Source organism: Phasianus colchicus, chromosome Z (assembly GCF_987193195.1).
Source record: "Phasianus colchicus chromosome Z, bPhaCol1.hap1.1, whole genome shotgun sequence".
In the NCBI taxonomy this organism is placed as follows: Eukaryota; Metazoa; Chordata; class Aves; order Galliformes; family Phasianidae; genus Phasianus; species Phasianus colchicus.
In genome coordinates, this window is record NC_143476.1 from 79,090,625 (window position 1) to 79,109,271 (window position 18,647).

The 18,647-nt window shown below is 42.3% G+C and overlaps 2 protein-coding genes across 2 annotated transcripts in view; one reads left to right on the forward strand and one right to left on the reverse strand.

Moving 5' to 3' along the window:
• The window catches only part of TTC33 (tetratricopeptide repeat domain 33), a 42,728-nt gene extending 38,833 nt beyond the window's left edge, over positions 1-3,895 (forward strand). The window contains exon 5 of the mRNA XM_031594551.2: positions 1,264-3,895. Coding sequence (XP_031450411.2) covers positions 1,264-1,614 — 351 coding nt within the window. The 3' untranslated portion in view covers positions 1,615-3,895. The remainder of the gene's footprint in view (positions 1-1,263) is intronic.
• Positions 3,896-7,170: 3,275 nt separating this feature from the next.
• Positions 7,171-18,598, reverse strand: PTGER4 (prostaglandin E receptor 4). The gene is made up of 2 exons (XM_031594548.2): positions 17,258-18,598; positions 7,171-9,342 (listed from the first exon to the last, which is right to left on the reverse strand). Exons 1-2 carry the CDS (start codon positions 18,086-18,088, stop codon positions 8,749-8,751), a joined length of 1,425 nt encoding a protein of 474 aa, XP_031450408.1. The 5' UTR covers positions 18,089-18,598; the 3' UTR covers positions 7,171-8,748.
• Between the last annotated feature and the right edge of the window lie 49 nt (positions 18,599-18,647).

An 18,647-nucleotide genomic window follows, 5' to 3' on the forward strand; every position in this document is an offset into this window, starting at 1 on the left:
GTTCCAGCATGCTCCTGTACTTCATATCTGGCTGAGGACCAATTATAAAGTCTTCCGTTTTCCTGGAACTGAAAGGCTGCCTATTACAACTTCAGTAATACTGATAGCACAATCAGCATTTCTTAAGATCTGATCTTTATCTAGTCTGTTCCTGCTGAGTCCACATCATGTGGAATTTGTATATTACTGTGGCCAGGAGCAGAAAGAACTGGCAGTTTCTGTCAATCCAGATGAAAAGTAGTCATTTTTCAAATTAATTTCCATTCTTTTTGTATTTATAAATAATGAATGAACACAGTATCTGATAATTGCTCATGTCTTTATATTCATTGTATGCAAGCTGTTAGAACTGTTCCCAAATATTGCCAGCAGTATAATTATTGATTTTCCACCCCATGAGAAGGCTTGTATGCTTCGTCATAGAAGAATTTGATCATTCAGATGGCTACTTCCATAACTGACCATAAAATCACAGATGTAAAATACTTACATGCCTGTAAGTCACAGTAGATGAAGTCAGTTGTGACCTTTTCACTGTTAACATATGAGGGCTGTTCCAAAAGTAATGCCTCCTATTTTACTACATTGGCCCAAGCCTTCAGAGATGGATGTTGGTGGTACAGCAGCAGAGGCTGAACCTTCCCACTAATATCCCATTTCGTGTTGTTGCTGTGTGACAGATGACAGCAGAGGGGGGCAGTCTGACACGGTGTCTGACATGGAAATGCACATGAAGCCAAAGGGTGGAATTGAATTCTTCAATGCTGAAAAAATTGCACCCGCTGACATTCATTAAAACTTACAAACATTTATGGAGACCAAACTGTGGATATGAGTACAGTGAGGGTGGTGGGTTGGTTTCAGCAACAATGCCATCATAACAACTGCAGAACAGTGGTTCTCCTCCACTGGTACTGATTTTTAGACTAATACAGTAGTGCAGTAATTCTGTCTTCTACTTATTTACAGTATTGTTTTTGACATATGAACTCTTATTTGTACCTTTGTTGCCAAATACCTGGTCTGTTGATTGTGCTTTTGTGTTCCTGGTGTTTTCAGACACTTGCATGCAGTGTTGTTTGGGGTTAATGCTGCTATTGAACTTGGAGCTGAGGGAGAATATTCTTCTGAAGTCAGATTGCAATAAAATCATTTTTTGCTGTGCTCAAATGATGTACATAGTTCTTTCTTTCCCTCTAAATTTCTGTGATGAAATATGTAGGCTTCAAACTTTCCAATCCCTCTTCCTTATTATGTTTGCAGGCAATCCGGAGTTTTCAGGTATCCTTACACATCTTTCCAATGAACCCTGAAGTATGGAAGGAGGACCTTTCTTGGGCAAGAAAACTACATGAACAGCAGAAGGCAACACAGACTGAAGCAGTGCAATCACAGGCCAAAGGAAAAGAGGTTGCACAAGCATCGATCCCAGACTATGACTTTGAAAGTGATGAAATTGTGGCAGTCTGTGCTGCCATTGCAGAGAAGGAGAAGGCTCTTTCAGAAGCTAAAACTGTAGTGATCGTGTCTGCTTCAGGCACAGTAGAGACTGTTACTGAGAAAGAGAATTGCACTTCAACTCCTGATGAATCCATTTTTATCAAAGCCCGATAGGGCAGCCCTGTGGATTGTTGCTGCTGTTTCAAATGTCGTTTATCACATTGGATTTTGTTTTTTTTTTTAAGCAAAAATAAAAGATTGAAATTATTTTTCTTTTGTAAAGTGAGAAAAAAATGATGTGAGCTGTTTTTCGACAGGAAATCCAAGATTTTATTTTGAAAATCTCATTCAGAAATGTAATGTTAAAACACTTGACTACTTTCTCTTGTTGACCATTTTACAGGTAAATGTCTACATTTTCTGACTAATTAATGAACTTATTTAAAATGCAAAAGAAAAAGGGATTTCAAAATATATATTTCAATCCTTAATCATTAGCATTATTTATCTTCCAGATATGGTGAACTGTTCTCTATTACCAGAAGCTTTTATTTTCATTAAGATTAATTTTCCTATGGTGGTGTTTTCTGTGAAGCAGAGATGGACTTTAACTTTTTTGTTTGTTGTGTCTGTGATGGACTGGAGATCTGATCTGTAGTCAAACAAAATTAGTAAAGTCTTTCATGCTGCTTTCAAAGGGGAATGGTTAAATACTTCAGATGAAAGGCAGTGCTATACTAAACAAGCACCTGGATGCTTCACTGTTATTAAATGTTTCACTAGAAGAGCGAAGATTCAGCTGAGACTGAAACTGGGCTTTTCTTAAGTGCTGTACTACAAATACCACCGCAAGTAAAATGTTGGGAGCTGGAAATAGATATTTCTACATTTTATGTAGCCTTTCCTTAGTCAGGCTAGTCTTATAAAGGGGATCAGTTTCCTTTTAACAGTTCTTGCAGGCTGCCAACTAAATTATGGTCTCGGTTGTTCAGGGCAGCATTGGCTGAGTCTCCATTTTTATTCTTTTTGTATTTTAGATGCTGTGGTGGATATTCATAACTGAATAAACTTACTTCATCTTTGTTTAGGGGAAGATTGCCGCTGGTTCCTTGTATGAAACATTTAGAGAAATAAAATCAGGCAGTTTCTCTGATGTATTCTTTGCTAAGACTACCCTCTTTTTGTTGTCAGAGGAGACAGGATAGAGATGAGAGCCTCCAGACTGAACTGGATAATCGTCTACTGAAGAATTCTCAAAAATTCAGGGTTGGGAACATATTTTCACTTAACTTTTGAAATATTTTGAATGGAAAAAAATACTTAAAATAATAGTGAAACCTTTTGAAATTTCTACATCTTTAATACTTGATTTCTATTAAAAAAAAAAAATAATATTATTGTTGCCCATGAAGCATGGCGAATTTTGCAATAGAATGTTTATTGTGGAAAAGTCACACAACTCAAAGCATAGTTCAACTGAATATTGCTAATTCTTAAGAGGACAGCTAAGTTTTTTGTAGAAATTAATTATCCTTTTAAAAGAGTTAATTTCCATGTTCTCACGTGACTAAGCTTTCATTATATTTTTGCAAATACATGGATATTTTTTTAGATCTCTGTGCATGCACACAAATAATATGCACTTTTTCACATTTAAGTATCCAAAGTAATTACAATTACAATGACTATTAAAAAAATGTAAGACATCACCATATTATGTGTTTGTTCAGTTCTGAGATAGATTTTTAAATGCTCGTTGAATAGGTATCTGATTCTTGTTTAAGATGCTCTGCTGTATAATTTCTTCATCTTGTTGTTTTTGTTTTGTTTTGTAACAAATAATACAGTCTGTTCAGCAATAGGAGGTGTTAGAAAAGTTTGATAACTCTCTTCAAAGAAGAGACATTCTCTGTTTGGAAAAGGAAACATGCAAAAAAGCTGTAAGACATTTTCTGTTTTCCATTTTGAAGTAGTTTGGCTGTAATCAAGTAAATCTTTCCTTTCTTTGCGTTCTGTAATTGTATCATTGTTGTGTATTTACTCATGTGGAAAGGACTCCTTTATTCCTTGCAGAGGTCACTGTTATCACTGTTTCTGCTTCCACTGAAATGATTTGCAAAATTACTGTTGACTTCAGTGCTGTTGGTCAAAGTTATGGCAGTGCACATCTGTACCATCAGGCTCAACAGATGTGTTGGGCTGGAGGTGGTGTTGTTCCCATTCCCAGTACTAAGTGTGTTTTTATTCTGATGTTACTAGGTTATAAATTCTAGGTATTGTCAGTAATATATGAAACAGTTAGCAGATAATTTATTGTGAACATGTTACTCTTAGGGAGGAAGCTTCACTACTGATACTCTCCTGATACTGCAACCTCTCTCCTTTTTTGTACAGCATGCCATGTTTTGCATGTACAGGATTTTCTGGATATGTTTGAATAAAATAATGACTTCTCTGCTGTGTAGTGATGCCTGTTTATTCTTTAGGTAGTTTATTCTTTAGGTAGTAACAAGAATGTCACCATTGACCATTTTAGGATGTTAGTCATATAATCAGTTGGCTTCTTCTGTCTCTGTGTTCACTACCTGTAGGTTTTTTTTTTGTTGTTTGTTTGTTTGTTTGTTTGTTTTGTTTTGTTTTTTAAAGCCATCTCAAGAAAAATATTTAATAAAAGGTAGTGGTAAGCTGTTTGGAGCATCTCAGGAGTATCAAAAAGAATGTGATCAAAGGAGAAAGCCTTTGTTATCAAAAAGGGAAATACTACTGCTACTTTACTATCTGAAATTTATTATTCATAATCATCACTCACAGTCAGTGGCTTCAGTAGCTTTTATATATTTGTCTTCCATATGAATCATATATGAAAATGCTGAAATGTAGCAAGGTAGTTAAAGAGCAAAATACACACAGCTGAGAATTTAAATCTGACTTTTTCCCTTGGAAAATTTTATATCTGGAAAGAAATGTATAATTTAGAGGGCCATTCATGTGCCTTATGTGAGATAAAAATCTTTGGAAAAATTGAATCAAGGTGCTTAATTAGTTCCATTGACTGTAAAAAAGAAGCCTGAGGTGTCTGACTGGTAGTCAACTTCAGATACTGAAACTGAGTATATGAATGAGATAATGATCTTTTGAAAGTTGAACAGATGACAGCTGTTTTGAAGGTGATGTCTCCTATTTTATTGTGTTTGCCTACGACTTGAGAAGCAGATGTTGGTGATACAACAGTAGAGGTTGAACCTTTCCACCATGGGAACAACAGATGGAACAGACAGCAGCAGAAAGGCAGCGTAACAAAATGGCATCTGAAGTGGAAGTGCATATAAAGCAGAGGTGTGTTCACTGAATTCCTCTATGCAGAAAAAAATTGGCACCCATTGACATTGATCGATGCTTCCTGAATGTTGGTAGATACCAGTAAGCAGATGTTGGCACCGTGAGACAGAAGGTGGAGTGTTTCAGCAGCAACAACGCCATCATAGCAACTGTGAAACAGTGGGTCACCTCTGCAGGGGCAGGTTTTAATGAGTGCAGCGTGCGGGCTCTTATTCATGGCTGGTGAAAATACGTGGCTAATGGTGGTGACTGTGTTGAAAAATAATGTTTTTCTGCAAATCTGAGAATTTGCTCTGTCAGAGTGTTACTGTTTTCTTTGTATCCGTTGTAGTATCCATGGAAATACATAGGAAGCATTACTTTCTGATAATCAGAAATACATAGATTACATGGAGAGAGAATACTTTCCAACAATATTAGAGGGTAAAGTATGGATCAGATAACACTGACTCTAATTTAATAATTCAGTATGGGACTGGATTTTAAAACAGGTTATGGAAGGCAAAAAAATGAACTTTGTTCTTCTCATCCCTAAAAATTCCTTGAATAACTGTTGATGTTTGGGATCAAGATGAGAAGGGTAGCATTGAAAATGTACCTGGCAACATGAGGTTAGTGTCCCCCAGATCTTAAAAGTAATGGGAAGAAGGTAAAAATGAGTTTTATTTCTAGATCATATAATAGCTATGAACTTACATAGTACTGGGGTTCAGGAAAGCAGAAGCATGTAGGCTTGGACTATGCAGATATACTGTAGGTTGGTGTCATATTAACTATCACATTCTCAAGTGGATTGAAGTTCTTGGCCTGTTAAGTAGCAGAAGTTTTTAGAAAGTAAGCCCCGGTTTAGGGGGCTTACTTTCTAAAAGAAGTGACTCTAGTAGCTCTTTGAATTTTAGAGGGTAGAAAAAAACTGGAGGTAAGGAGTGAGTTTTGTATTGAGGTTCATTAAGCTTGGGGTTCTAACTTCATTTTATTTTCATATCTGATAAAGCTGACAAGTCTATAACAGGGCCTAGCAGTGGAAAGGTCTGTTGTTATGTTGAAACTTGAAAAGTAAATCTGCTTAAGTAAATCAGATATGCAGTTCTGCGGAAGAATATTGGCTGAAAAGTTTTGTAGAAGACTTCTTGATCAAGATGTCATGGTGCCATTTGAAGATAATGGTCACATTGAATGGTTATCACTTTGGCACTGCACTTACAGCACTGATTACATATATTACATAGCACTGGTGTTGCAGACAGTGGAGATGTATAAGCTTAGTTTGTAACAGGATCTTTCAGCTCACACTTGGAGCCTAAGTACACTATATCCTGTTCCTTAAACCTGGATCCAACTGTAATGCTAACTTACGGATCATAGGTTCAGATTGATTTACAAATATTCATAGAAATCAGTTTCCTACCAATACTGGCTCTCATCCTATTCACACCATGCCAGAGGATGGGGGAATAAATGGAGTTTGGGTCTGGAGTCTGGGGAAAGGTGTGGGGTATGAGGTTTGGTGAAGCTGCAGTTTGTGGTGTGGGCAGAAGCAGACTGCTGGAAGTAAGGGTGTGAGACCGGGGGTGGTGGGACTGACAGGATGGAGTCACAGAGATAAGATTTTGGAATAAGACACTTTTGAATTGTGAATTAATGCATCTTCCATTAACGCGGGTTGATTGGGGATTTTCATTCATTCCTAAGGCAACTAGTGCTGATGTGGGCTTGTGAGTCCTGTCCAGTGCTGATAAACCAGCAATGCTGTGGTGAGAAGGCTTACCATTTGGTTTTGCAAAGGGAAAAAAGAACACCTCTTTTGGTGCTCTATTCTTGCTTAGAAGTCTATCACAACAAACTATTTTCCATCAGTAATGCACAGGCCTTTCTCATTTAGAAACTATAGTCTGTCAGGTACTGTTCCTTTTCTTAGGCAATACAGTGAGGGCTATTTGTTGGTCACTAGTAAGCAGCAGACCATAGCTAAATGCTTTAATTGCAAAGAACTAAGGCAGATATGTACCTGCAGCTACAGTAGGAACTTCAGTAGCACTGTTCTCTACTTAATCAGTGCAGCAGTAGCTTCTGCTGCAATATTTGTGCATAACTTCCTACATACAAATAAGCTCTACTACTCCTCTGCTAGAGGAAAATAGGCAGGTAGAGGTTTAATTGAGTGGGGTTTTTGATTTTTCTGTTGTTCTGAGAGATTTTCATGGCTGTGTGACACCTTTCACATGTTTTCTAAGATGGCTCCTTCTTGCTCATGGTGATTGTTCTGTAGGTTTGTTCCGTAGGATTGTTCTGGTAGGTTTTGGGAGCAGCTAAGCACAAGGTGTTCCAGAAGGGTGGCTTGTTAAAGTTGGGAGTTGGCACTGAATGGCAGACTCATAAACTTTTGAGCTCAAGCAGAACATTTCCATTTAATTGTGATCTGTAAAATCATTTTGGTCAATACAACTGCTTAAACATGTCATCAACATAAGGCTCAAGATTTTCATTACATTAAAGCATTTCACATAAGAACACTTTAAGCAGCATAACATGCTTAGTATTTGACAAAACATCCCCAAATATCTGTACAGAATTATTTTAGTAAACAGTACTTCTGTAACAAGATCTAACCTCACAAAATAAAACACCAGAAGTCCTTTTGTCACTGGTTAACAGCTGTTTTTGGTGATGTCTTTTCCATTAAAACTCTAGGAACAAATAATGTACAATGAGTGCAAGACCAGGAGCTGGTTCTATATAACTTACGCTTTTAAATGAAGATTCTGCTTCCATGGTTTCATACATTTATTTGGTGGAATATCAGATTACAGAGTCATAAAGTTCTATTTACTATTTAAAGTAAAATGATAAATGTTATGAAAAAATACCTTTATTACATCAGTGATGCTTTAACTAAAGTGAATATTAAGACTATTAACCAGGGGTTGAAAGTTCTAGGCCGTTATTAAAGTACTTCTGTATGTCCTTAACTTTACATGAGAGTCTCCCTGGCAGCAGAAGAGCTACTCTGACGGGCACTGTTAAGTGTGTGCCTAACTGTGTGCAGGACGTGGGCTGAAGTACTTAGCAAGGAGCAGATGTGTTTATACACGGAAACACTATCAGCACATAAATAAAATCTGGCTTGTACACACGCTGAAAAGGAATATTCTTAACTGAAGATATGTTTTCTTTTTTCTCAATAGTACATACATTTTCATTTCAAAGTGTTTACATATTTTCAGCTAAAGAATTATCAACTGTGAATCTAGGACGGACAACAAATCTAAACCAAGAATGTCTTATCAGCAGGAAACACTGGGGAAGAGAAGGCTGGCAATCATTTCTACATACCTGGTATTAATAAGAACCCTTCTCACAGAGAAGAATAGACTTTTAAATATTTTCAAACCCGATATATACACAACAGTAAAAATTCACATTTTCATGCTTTAGTGAGACACTTTGAAATCCTACTGCAGGCAGCTGTCAGAGTAGCTCCATCTAGTTCCTAGTAGTTGTCTCACATTCTGCTCTAGTACCAGAACCTTAGACTCTTGATAGCTGAGCAGCCACAGGAAAACACAGTTCTACCAGATTTGGAAAGAGAATGAAAGAAATGAAAAAAGACACCAAAAGAACAAAACAAAACAAAGCAAGAAAGAAAGAAAGGAAAAAAGGAAAAGAAAGTGATGGATCTTTCTATTTTGAGAACCCAGTAGCTCTCCTGTGACCCAGAAACAAGACATGTTTGTGATTCCAGTCTCATTAGACTCATCTTGTACAACTTCTGATGGCAGCACAAAACGCAGTGTCTATTCCACACAGTCCTCAATAGTCTGAAAGAAATGTACCCATCACATGGCAAGAGAAAATTAGCCCTTTGGAGCATAGTTGATCCCCTTTCCACTTGAATAGGTAGAATGCCTATCTATTGCACCGGTTTTCCAATGTACCAGGAAAGATCACCAGGGTTGATGCCTTTTGTTGCTATATACACTTCTCTGATAAATTCAATGTCTCAGTGGGGAAGGTGACCTGGAGGGGGCTGCCCTTGGATGCAGAGCTGGCACCACCACCAGACCTGATTTCATTCACCAGGAGGACGCTCTCTGAGTCTTGCCCCTGTGAGGAGTCCGAGGTCTCTGAGCTGCGCAGTGTCCTTACGGATGTAGTGTCAGACTGAGCCAAACTTGCACTGGGGCCCGGAAGCAGCACACGACCACCAACACTGCTCTCACTTAACTCCGGGGGATAGAGCAGTGTTTGGGACGTGCTGCTGATCTCCCGCAGCTCACGGGAGATGAAAGAGGGTGACTGACTTGACACAGCAGAAGAGGTCCTGCGACCATCCACGCAATTGAAATTGCTCCCCGAGTGCTGTCTCCGAGCTCCCCCAATTTGGCAGAAGAGACATTTGATCTTCTCAATGGCTTTGCTGAGCACAGTCTTGCGGAGAAGGATGTAGATCCAGGGGTCCAAAATGGGGTTCACTGAGGCAATGCGGATGGCTTGCAGGTCAGGGTTTTGCCTTACATCTCTCACTAATTCGGGCCGGTAGAGCTGGTTCACAAAGACACGGACCTATTGAAAGAGAAGGGGGAGGATAAAGGCAAAATTTTACAACTATGTCAGGAAATCAAAGATTATATATCAAAGCAAGGATCTCAATTTGCAATTGCAAGATACAAGAGAAGAGGCTGCCAAAGCAATGCAGCTGAGATTGGCAACTGTGAGGTTCTTTTTCAAAACTGCAAAAAATTAAGAGATTTTGCTGTAAACTGATTTTATGTGCTGCAAGTAGGAAAGGAGTGACGTTCTCTTAACCCCTCATAACTAATCCTTGAATCTTCAACTTTTGGATGCTGCTTTTACAACTTCCTTGTTAATGGTTATAACCCAGGAACAAAGACTTACAGCTATATCCTGCTTCCTTACTGTATCTCTGGTCTTATGCTATTTGCAAAGAGATATCAGAGTCCACGAAGGGGACGTAACCAACTGTTTCCTCTGGCAAAGGTCTAATAATTGTGTGTTCAGAAACAAACTGAAACTAAGGTTATAATCCAGGTATGTTATTTTCCAGAAACAAGCCCAGAACTGTTGTCTGCCAAGTACAGAAATACTTCCGGCTGGCACCTGTCCTTACTGAAGTTGTATAACCTCAGTGCCTTGCTTGTTACAGCATGTTTTGAAAAAAAAAATAAAGTAACAAAAAGAAAGGTCCCTCAGGTAGAAGATTTTTAATACGTCAATAAGATTAGATGATTCCAGCACTGGACTGCATTGCTTACCTATATGAGCTGGCATTTGGTTCTAATTAGCAAAGCATAAAAATACATATGAAGTGGTTAAGAATTCAAGATTTTGAAGCAGCTGCTAGATGACTACTGAATTAGCACTTCTTCCAACTTATCATGCAAAAACTGTAAGACTACTTTGTATTCTGTCAGAAATGCCTCCTTCAGGCTCTCCTTGGAATCCAAGAGAAAACAGTACTATAGTCCCTACCCTTGTTTTGGAACCACTTCTGAAAATGCTTCTGTAGGGTACAATACAGTCCTTTGATATCAACTGTTATATTTTCGGTGTCCAAAAGGAGCATGATATCATATGAGTGTATTAAGTCTCAAATAGCAATTCTTCATTTTAGGAAGACCTATGCAATGTCTGGAATTTTAGGAAGGCCTAGGAAAGCCACTGAAAAAAAATGACAAATGAAGATGCTGTATTCTTCGAACTCCTTAATTAAATCCCTTAATTCGCTCCTTACATGACACAGTGAAAATCTAGTAGCACAACTATGGATGTTTTAAAACCTTCACCTTGGCTCCTGAGATGAGTCAAGTCTGGCCTATTTATGAACTTACAGACAAACATGAGGAAAAGCAAGCGCATAAACTGCTTCTGAACTTTTTCTGAGAAAAGCCCTCTCAGGTCATTTTTACTAGAAGTTGTGATTGTGAACCTATGCAAGATGAAAAAACAAAAAAAAAGTCACAGTTCTTTGATGAAATTTTCCTGCAGCAGAGCCATGCTTGCTTGTGTTCTGCTTGTCAGGATTTAGAGTGTGAGTGCACCCCAAAGCTACCGGCAAAGTATGTATAAAGCAATGCAGAGTTCTTCTTCAGCAGTGCTATGCACAGAATCTCAAATGACTGGACATGAAGCTGATGATCATCTGTATTTGCTTTCTCAGCACCTTCATCCAGGTTCACGGGTAACAAAACCTTTCCACAGGAATTTCAAAATACGGGAAAATAATGAATTTAGAGAGCAATACAGTGATCCTTCCTAATTATTCCCAACTCTGCAGGTGGCTGTTTGACAACTAGCTTATTCTCTGTTAAGCCACAGACACAAGTGATACACATCAAAGATTATTCCTGCACACACAGCAATGTCTGTTTCTGTGATTTTACTTTATAGAATTATGGAATCACCAAGCTTGGAAAAGACCTCCACGGGCAGCCTGTTCCAGCGCCTGACCGTTCTCTTGGAGAAGTACCTCCTAACATCCAACCGCAATGTCCCTGACACAACTTGAGGCCATTCCCTCCAGCCTTATCGCTAGTTACAAGGGAGAAGAGGCTGACCCCCAGATCACTTTGATTAGGCTTCACTCACTACAGTTTTTTTTTTTAGTATTTACGCAGCCTCCAACTTGCTGCTTCTCTTGTTTGACAGCCATCACCGACGAATCCTGCATAAGAACGGCCCGCGGGAGTTTAAGACCCACGGAGCGGGCTCTCCCGGCGGGCAGGGCGGGCTTTCCCCACAGCGGCCGTTCCGCAGCGCACCGCCAGGTGGCAGCGCTGCCCCAGGGCACGGCCACGAGGGGAACCCCGCAGCCGCGCCGGGCGCCCGTTCTGGGCCTCCGTTTCTGTTCGCAGAGAACCTGCAAAGCAGCAGCCGGGATTCCTCAGCGCGGAGGGGCTGGAAGATGAGCCGATGCGACTATGGCACCGGCTGTACTCTGCTCTTGAAATACGCATGGCCATTTCTATGAGAATTTTTTCACCCTCTGAAAAAAAAAAAAAAAAAAAACCCACACCAAAACCAAACCAAAACAAAAAGAAAACAACCCAACACAAAACAAAACTGTAAAAGGTTGTAAACACACGAAGGACAAAGTTCTCCTAAGGATTTAACCTGTGTCGTGACATTTCTTTCCAGACGTTCCTCCTCTTCCCCTTAGGCAAGGGACACAGCCTGGAGCCGTGTAAGCGCTGCGCTGCGATCCCGGCACAAAGCCCTGCCCGCAGACAGCGGCCCAAAGGACAGAGCTTGGGAGCAGCAGCCTTGGAGCAGCAGAGCACGCACTGCCACGAACCTGACAGGTGTGACAGGCAGAGCTTCTCCTGATACATTCATCCGCATCTCGGAGCCAGACGCGCACTCTGAAGGCAGCACACAGACCAGCTCTGGAGGCCTGATTTTATTTTTTCCTTTTAAGCTATAGTTACACACCAGTGATTTAATAGTGGGATTGTTCCTCTGATAAGCACCAGCTGAAACTGAGGCACTCGATTCACCATTCTCTGCTTGGCAGAGAACAGGGACAAATGTCTCTAAGCGCTGACACCGCGGCTAAAAAGAAAAATCATACAGCTTGCTTTATGTTACCTCTGTACGCTTCACTTCTTTTTGACGCAGAGATGAGAGATTCCTAAAAAGAACCCATTCAATGAAAACTTTGAACTGTCCCACACCTTTTCATAGAAGCCCCCCAAAAAGTCAAATGCATTTACCAGCTCGGACCTATTGCCTGGATAACTTGTTAATCACAATATAGTAAAAACTAAATCTGCATTGGAACGTCAGTTTTAGTATTTCTTTACATCCTGGTAAAACATCCACGCTAACAGCAAGAGACATACCTCTTTTGGCTACGAGTCTTCCCTTACAGGCTGTAGCATGGTAAGGGATATCGCCTTGCGTATTCCAAATAAGTGCTCAGAAAGTAGACTATATTTCTATGTTACATTAGCTGATTATCTGCTTGAATTTCTGCAATTTCTCCAATTTGAAATCCTAATTTAAGAAAAAAGCAAATGAGAACAATTCATATTTCAAATAACTGAGACTTATGTGATACATCTGCAGCCACAGAATTCAGGCAACATATTTTGAAAGTATTTGTGGTTTCTTTGCAATGGTATTAATCTTAGAATCACAGAATGGTTTGGAAAGGACCTTAAGGGCCACCCAGCTCCAGCTCCTGCCATGGGCAGTGCCCTCACCAGCTCAGGCTGCCCAGGGCCCCCATCCATACCAGTCTTGAGCAGTCTTGAGCATGGGGCACCACTGCTCTCTGGGCAGCAATGCCAGCACCTCATCACCCTCTGGGTAAAGAATTTCCTCCTAACAACTAACCTGAATTTCCAAATCTGTCCTCTGTTGGTTTGAAACTATTCCACCTTGTCACTACTTGTCTGTGTAAAAGGTCGCTTTCCCTCCTGTTTATCAGTCCCTTCAGGTACTACAAAGCTGCAGCGACGTGATCCCGGAGCCTCCCTCAGCCTTTCTTCACAGGAGAGGTTAAGCAGCACAGTTAAGCAACAGTGTTGAGTTTATGCTGAAGCAACAGGCAGTGGTAGAATTGCAGCCCTGCATGGTTTGCTTTTGCATTTTTTTTTTTTAACTAAATGCAAGTGCAAATCATGATTTCAATTTCCGTCAAGTACTATAAAGCAATTTGTATAGTTACTGTCATAGAGCAATTGGTGCAATAATCTCCCCTCATAAAATGTCCCACATGCCAGTAGGATAAATTTTAAATGATATAAATCAGGAAACAAGTTTTTCATCTCCAGGAGCCAGCATCCTTTGCCTTTAAGGGCTAGCGTCTGCTGTAAAAGATGGCCCAGTAACTGTGCTTGCCACCATGCTGCTGGCTGCAGGACCCACACCAAACCAAATGAAAACCCAAACTTTATCTCAACTAAACCATACGTTAGAATCTCTTGACTATTTCACAAGATGGACCACACAGACATCCTGAAGCACAGCATTTTATTTACACTTGCAGTGCAACGCAACAGCATGCAGAGGTCAGGATAAGAAAAAGATCATGTATTTGTAAACCTAAGAATGTCTGAGAGACCACTGGAGTGAACTGTACTACCAGCAGTGTGTGCCTACTTTCTCGACAGTCATTCTTAAGGGCTGGGCAGCAATTTCCACTACATTCTTGATAAAGTACAACCTAACGTGCCTCACTCACTACTTCTAACTGTATCAATCCTATGTTCTAAAAGCTCACACACTTCTAAAAGATGAAAAAAAAACAACAATGTGAAGTGCAGGCGAGAAGCAGCACACAGCTGATATGCTTTTCCCCGGTTTCACTCCTAAATTCCTGTCAGACTTTCCTTCACGCTTTCCAACCGTGTTCTGTACACTGAGAACACGGCAGGTTATATCAAAAGGTTATTATAGATAACGGCTTTTTTTGCTCTTTTTCCTTTGATAAATCTGATTCGCCTCCATTTTTATGTTCATTCAGTGCTTTGCGCTATCCTCAGTAGCTTTGCTACAGCACATGTCATTGTAAGATTTGATGATTTTATGAATAAATCATTAAAATGCTGAACAACCCTATTTGTAAGCTGAGTGCTGCAGCGTCATTACTGAGAACGGCTGATCCCTGTGACTCAGCTCACTGCTCTTTAAACACTTTTTCAATCAAGACAAGTCTTTTCTTAGTAGTTTAGAGCTATTTAGTATTTTAAAATGTGGGTTTTTTTGGTTAAATTCTGATAAATACAGCTTGCTGGGCTCCCTCTCTCAGTTTATTGTACTGTGAAAGCATTCACTCTAAAGTGTTAAAGTTTGTCTGTCGTTCAGAACTTGCTCTGCTTTGACTTCAGAGATAGTTTATTCAGCTGAAATCATCAGTAGGAAATCAGCCCGTCAGAAAATCTCAGTCACCGAGCACCCTCTGAGCCGGCTTTGTGCATCTGAATCATGCCACCACCACCTTACTACTCGCATGCTCCCGTGTCTGCCAGCCTCGCAGTCTCCTCTGCGGTGTGGGCTCCCCCCGTAACTCCAGGGAACTCCTCTGAGTCATAAAGATGTACGTATAAGTTAGTGATTTTCCTGTCTCTGCCGCTTTCTCTAAGGATTTAAAACATGAAGGTGTCACTGCTCAGAGTTTATCGTGGAATGCCTAACCTCCGTCTGTAAGCAGAGGGCTTAATACACATATGCAGCAGTACACAAAATCATAGAATTGTGCGTTCTGGAAGGGACCCATAAAGGCTGTGTGGTCCAACTGCCCTGCAAAGAACAGGGGCACCTACAGCTCCATCAGGTTGCTCGGAGCCCCGTCCAGCCTGGCCTTGAATGGCTCCAGGGGCATCACCGTGGTGCAACAAAACATAAACAGCTGTGGCTTATTCCCACAGCAGGAGGCTGACAAAAGCTACCCTTACAATGGAGCAATTTAACCATACTGGACTCTGTAACGATGGATCCACAAGTGCTGTAAAACAAAATTTTTCTTTTCCTCATCACACATCAAATACGGAAACAGCAAAACAACGTTCTTTTACTTCATTTTGCACACAGAAGTCTGCTGCTTTAGCTGAGAAAAACAACTGCATGTGAACAGTCTCAAGGCAACACCATGCTTTTGTAAGCAGCAGAACCAAGGTCTGAGAGAGTGCAGAACTTTGTCACCTGCACCTTCACATGCTCTCTGCTGCATGTAAGGTTTTCAACAGCCACTGTTTAAATAATAAATCTCTTGCCCCACCCAAGATCATTAATTTGAACTGTCAACAATCTAGTTTCCTTTCTGGTAGCCCCTCCCTCTTTTTCCTTTTTTTTTTTTTTTTTTTTTTTTTTGTTCTGTAAGATTTCTAGCTCCTAACATACAGGAACATTTCATTTTGCATCCTCAGCCTTTCTCTAGCTGCTCCTCCAAGGGAGGTTTTGGCTTTTTTCTAAAACCCTACTGCTGGGGCTTGGTACCTCGTGACCCAATTCCCCCAGTGTTGCAAGTCAGCCTACCCATGAGGTTTCTGCTGCTGTACTGCGTAACAGGCTGCGCGGTTCCTCGATCGAGCACACGCGTGCCTCGCAGGCAGCCCGCGCACAGCTCGAGCAGCACATTTCAATTTCCTTTAGATGACAAGCAGCAAACAGACGGCAAAGCGCTCAGCTATGCCACAGCATGACATGAAACGACAGCGCTGCAGGAGGGGAGACAGCGTTGGGTGACAGCTGCTGGTGCTCCAGCACAGCCACACTCCGCTGGCTCCTGTTTATCTCAGTAATGTGGCAAAACTGGCCTGACCCCTGCAACTACACCCTGTGCTGAATAGGGGGATGGACTCACTGACCTCTCCAAGTTCTCTGCAGATGTATTTCTCTGAACTTCCTTACTATGCTGCGGCATGGCTGTTTCACATCCCCTGATGGGCACTCATACATCACACACATCGCAAACCCTCTGTGACACAGAGACTGTGGAATAGCTTCTATCTACACCAAACTCCCTCAAAGCAATCCATCTTCCAATGCTGCTTTATGTCTAACAATTTCTTGGCTCCCTAAACTGTATTTTAGAAGGTGGCGAGTACGGCAAACCAACTGTTTAACATTTCTAAGCCAGGAGGAAATAGAAGTTCGCCAAGCTGTGTTATGGTGGGTGGCACACGAAAACTGAGCCTTGAGCTGGTGTTTTTTTTTTTTGTCTTCCTTGGAGATAAAGTGAAGGAACAGAAGAAACTACGAGCCGCAGGTTGAAGTCAATGGCAATAATTGTACCAGCTGTTGCAGAAAATTAGCAAATAGTGGTAATGTTGTCTGGCACTCTGATATTTCTGTAGCTCCATGGGGGCCAGGTTCTTGCAACTCGAACTCAACTAAAAATGACAGCAACAAGTGGCACATCTGCTTCCAGCCTTCCAGCATGGCTGCTGGATGAGTGAAATAGTGTGGGATCTTCCCAAGTGGGTCCTTTGGGATGGGAAGCTTTAGCTTAGGTTTGGGTGACAAGCATTCTGCACCTTGATGGTGCCATGCGAACAGAACGCTCCCCTCCTTCTGCATAGTAAGGACTGCTGTACCCTTTAACAACAGCAAGTATTTTAGAAACACAACAAGCATCCGAAGAGCAGGCCAGCTCCAAACCTCACTCATCACAAATTAATTTTGGAAATGAACTTTCAAGTGCCCTCAGCTCTCAGTGAAATTTTCACTGTGTTGATTCCAGTTAAACAGTGGAAAATGTGTTAAGAATTTTTGGCACTGCATTTCAACCAATCAAAGTAGTTCAGGACTTGGTATAAGCGTGGGTTCTTTCCTTGCAAATATAAACCACTACAATTTTCTATTACCATGAGTGCGTGGTAACTGCACTGAACTTATGCTAAGAGTTTGCAGAACCATCTAAACATGATTCTGACCTACAAGCACAGAAGAGGAGGAGAAAAGACTCAGCAGTGTGGACGATGGAAAGAAGTAAGGGTTGCACAATGTTACTCACCACCAGAGGAATGGAGCAGATGACCACCACCAGGGAAGTGGCAATGAGCAGAATAACCATCTGGATCTCTGCTCCGGCCATCCGACGGAAGCTCCGGCGTCTGCGAAAGTCAGATAAGCGGCTGGAGGTGGTGTCTGTCCCCAGCGATGTGCGCCGCATGAACTGGCGGTGCATGCGAATGAGGGCCACGCAGACCAGGATGTTGCAGATCACCGTAACCATGATCAGGAAGGAGCTGAAGCCGGCGTACATATATGAGTATGCTGCGTGAGTGGCATTCGTTGCTCGCCAGTCTATGAAACACCAGGTGTCAGGGTACTGCAAGGTTGATCTGCCGAGCCCCATGCTGGGGAGGGCACAGAACAGCACGTTGGAAGCATAGATGGCAAAGAGTGTGAGCCCTGCCAGCTTCTTATCTACATAATGGTTGTAGAAATAGGCATGGTTGATGGCCAGGTACCTTTCTATAGACATGGCACAGATAATGCTTAGGCCAGAAAGTCCAAAGAAGAGGAGGATGAAGGAGCTGTATTCACACAGCGCCATTCCTCCTGGCCAGCGATTCTGCAGGTAAGTGGCAATAGTGACTGGACTCACCAGGCAGGTCCCCAGCAGGTCAGTGACCGCCAGCCCACAGACCAGCGTATAGAAGGTGGTCTCCTTCTGCTCCTTCCTGGACTTGCAGAGCACCACAATAGCGATGAGGTTGCCCACCACGCCGAAGATGAACATGACGGTGGGGATGGTGGCGGGCTTGCTGCCCTCGGCCGCGCTGGCAGTCCCATTGGCAGAGCCGCTGGCAGGTGGCATGGTAGTGGAGTAGTAGGACATGGTGCCCGCGTGCTACCGGGAGGTCGTGGGGAGGCAAGAGGGGTCTGAAAAGAGGGAGCAAGAGCGGAACTGGGGAGGGGACAGCCTAGCCTGAAAATAAAATAGTAACAAACAAAAAAAAATCGAATGAGGAAAGAGAAAAAAAAAGTCGTCTGGTTTAGTTAAGAAAGAAAAAAAAAAGTCTAGGAGAGGAGCCGTAGAGGAGCGCCAGGACAGCCGAGCGCTGCCTCCGCTTCTCCCCACGCCGTGTCGAAGGTGCCCGGGGCAGCGGGGCCGGCCCGAGCGCGGAGCCCGGCGGAGCGGAGCGGAGCGCGGCACCCGTCCGTCTCTCTCCGACCCCGCGGACGGCTCCAGGTGCCGGCGGGGGCGGCGCGGGAAGGTCCGGAGCGCGGTGGGCGCCGCTCAACTCCTCCCTCTCTCCCTCCTTCCCGCCGGCGCTGCGCTGCGCTGCTGTGCGGGGCGCGGGGCCGTCTAACTCCCCGCGGCGCTCCCGCCGAGTTTCGCCGCGGAGGGCGGAGGCGGCCGGGGCAGTCTGCCCCGCTCCTCCCCGCCCTCTCGC

Coding starts and splice junctions, on each gene's coding strand:
- PTGER4 (XM_031594548.2), bottom strand. CDS start 18,088: ATGTCCTACTACTCCACTACCATGCCACCTGCCAGCGGCTCTGCCAAT. Junction 9,343..17,257: donor TCTGCTCCATTCCTCTGGTG/GTGAGTAACATT, acceptor CTCTTTCAATAG/GTCCGTGTCTTTGTGAACCA.